Source organism: Eriocheir sinensis, unplaced genomic scaffold (genome assembly GCF_024679095.1).
Source record: "Eriocheir sinensis breed Jianghai 21 unplaced genomic scaffold, ASM2467909v1 Scaffold98, whole genome shotgun sequence".
Classification (NCBI taxonomy): Eukaryota; Metazoa; Arthropoda; class Malacostraca; order Decapoda; family Varunidae; genus Eriocheir; species Eriocheir sinensis.
In genome coordinates this window covers 362,875-365,048 of record NW_026112363.1, presented here as the reverse complement: position 1 = coordinate 365,048, position 2,174 = coordinate 362,875, and the positions used below count along the sequence as shown (strand labels likewise).

General features: G+C 48.9%; 1 protein-coding gene across 1 annotated transcript; it reads right to left on the bottom strand.

The window, feature by feature from the left end:
- Positions 1–456: 456 nt before the first annotated feature.
- On the bottom strand, positions 457–1,960 carry LOC126995091 (putative nuclease HARBI1). The gene is made up of 2 exons (XM_050854377.1): positions 1,889–1,960; positions 457–1,188 (listed from the first exon to the last, which is right to left on the bottom strand). The coding sequence occupies exons 1-2, from the start codon at positions 1,958–1,960 to the stop codon at positions 457–459; spliced, it is 804 nt and encodes a 267-aa protein (XP_050710334.1).
- Positions 1,961–2,174: the final 214 nt, after the last annotated feature.

The window sequence follows — 2,174 nt, the reverse complement described above, 5'->3', positions numbered from 1 at the left end:
AATTCATATTAACTTTGCAAGAGGTGAGAGTTCAAGTCGTTTAGGCCGTGATCCATTTAGGCCATGATCGTTTAAGGCTGAGTCGTTTAGGACGAGAACCCAATTTAATTAAAACAATTAAGAAAAACAATAATTTTATTCAAAGGTAGCCCCTATATTGTCATTAAAAGTATTCAAACACTTATGTTTTTTTTTTTTAATTCAACACATACCTCATCATCATTTCATAAAAAAAGTTCTCAATATTGCGGCCTAAATGACCCACGGACTAAAGAGTCGTGGCCTAAATGACTCTCGGCCTAATGAGATCATGACCTAAACAACTCTCAGCCTGAGGGGATCACGGCCTACCGCAAACGACTCTCGGCCTAAAGGGACCACGGCCTAAACGACCTACCAAATTTTACCTAACCTAACGTGGTGACTTAACACCAAGAGGTTAAATATAAGCATAGCCTACCTGTTATAGGCTCTTTGGTCATCAGTCAGTGGTTGGCGGTATGGGGTCAGCAGCCATGGCTTGGAGGGGTAGCCACTGCCTCCTATAAGGTGGGATCCAGCAGGCATTTCATCACTCTGAAACAACTGCTGAAGCCCACTGTGCTGCAAGATGCGGGCATCATGAACAGACCCTGGCCAGTCTGCCACAACGTCCAGAATTTTATACCCAGCATCGAAAACCAGCTGGGTGTTGATGCTGTGGTAGTTTTTTCTATTGACATATTCTTCTTCATAGTCTCTTGGGGCCACAATTCTAATGTGAGTGCCATCTATGGCCCCAACAATGCCTGGCATGCCTGCTATTGCCATGAAAGCAGCTTTCCTCTGTTGAATTTCAGGACCTGCAGTTGGAAACCTTATGAAGCGTGTGATTATTTCTTTTGAGCACAAGGCATCCAGCGTCTGAGTAATCACACGACTTATGGTAGGCTGCGAGGGTCCAAAGTCATCACTGCTACATTGCTGCATCTTGACTGTAGCCAAATATCTCAATGTTATCAACACCTTCAACTCAGCACTGTAGGGATTGTTCCTCATTGTAGGACTTTCCAAGGTCCTCCTCACTAAGTCCGTCACAAACAAGATCCCAGCACGATCCAGACGATATCTCCTGAGGAGTTCAGCATCGTCAAGGGCTTCAAAGACGTCCTTACGAGGTAAATAACGCCTGAGGAGAGGTCTTCCGTCCTGCAGTGCACCCGCTATGTTGTGAGTGTTGACTTCCACTTACGCTTCTTTAACGGTGCTATGGGAGCCCCTTCCCCGCCTTAAATTTTCCGCCCGCTAAGTGCTCCAGCTCCAGCGCTAAGCGGCTCGGCGCCATTTTAAGTAGAAAACTTAACGATTCTTTGCCGTTAAGTGCACTTAGCGATGCTAAGAACGTTTGTGTATACCGCCCCTGGCCCTTGAGCCAGCTTATAGACTGCTGAGTTGCTCGTTCGGCTCCGGCTACGGGTGCAGAGGCACCCGTGCCCGTGCCCCCCGACCAGCTAGGCAGGGCCTCATGGCCTGAAGCCTAGCTCCTCTGCCGGGCTCTAACCATAGCCCATCCAGTCAACGAGCTGGTAAACATAAAACAACAACAACAACAACAACGATGCACTCCTCACCCGGATCTGCTACGGGTAGCCCAGGGCTCCTGTGTCTCCACTGTGCTACTGCCGGCGGAGGCGTCCCCTACACCCGCAACGAGACTTGCATCGCCTCGACACTCCCTTACCGGGCCGCCGTACGGCCAAAGACCCTGTTCCCTCTACATGGGGATAAACCTTAGACGACGATGCACTACCATCAGTGACACGCCAGTCCTCGTCGAGCGAGCAAGTTGGCCGGTGTAGCGAGATATTTTGACCGATCTGAAAAGAGTGACCGACCCAGGATATCTTACCGCATCCCGGCAGAACGCCAAGTAGGTCCGCGGCGAGAGGATCCATCCCAAAACATTATCCAATGGGGACATGCTCCGACACTCGTTACTTTCCTAAAAACTTATATCGCCTAGTATATCATTCAATATATCTATTTTAAGGAACTATATGTCACTTGCAGTCGAAAATCACCAAAAACTATGCATGGAGCGCCCTTCGGAGTGAAAAAAGTCATTTAAAAAGTAGTAGTCGACCGTGACGGACGTCCGTCCCTGCCCTGCTGTGACCGGCGGGTTATTACCGAGC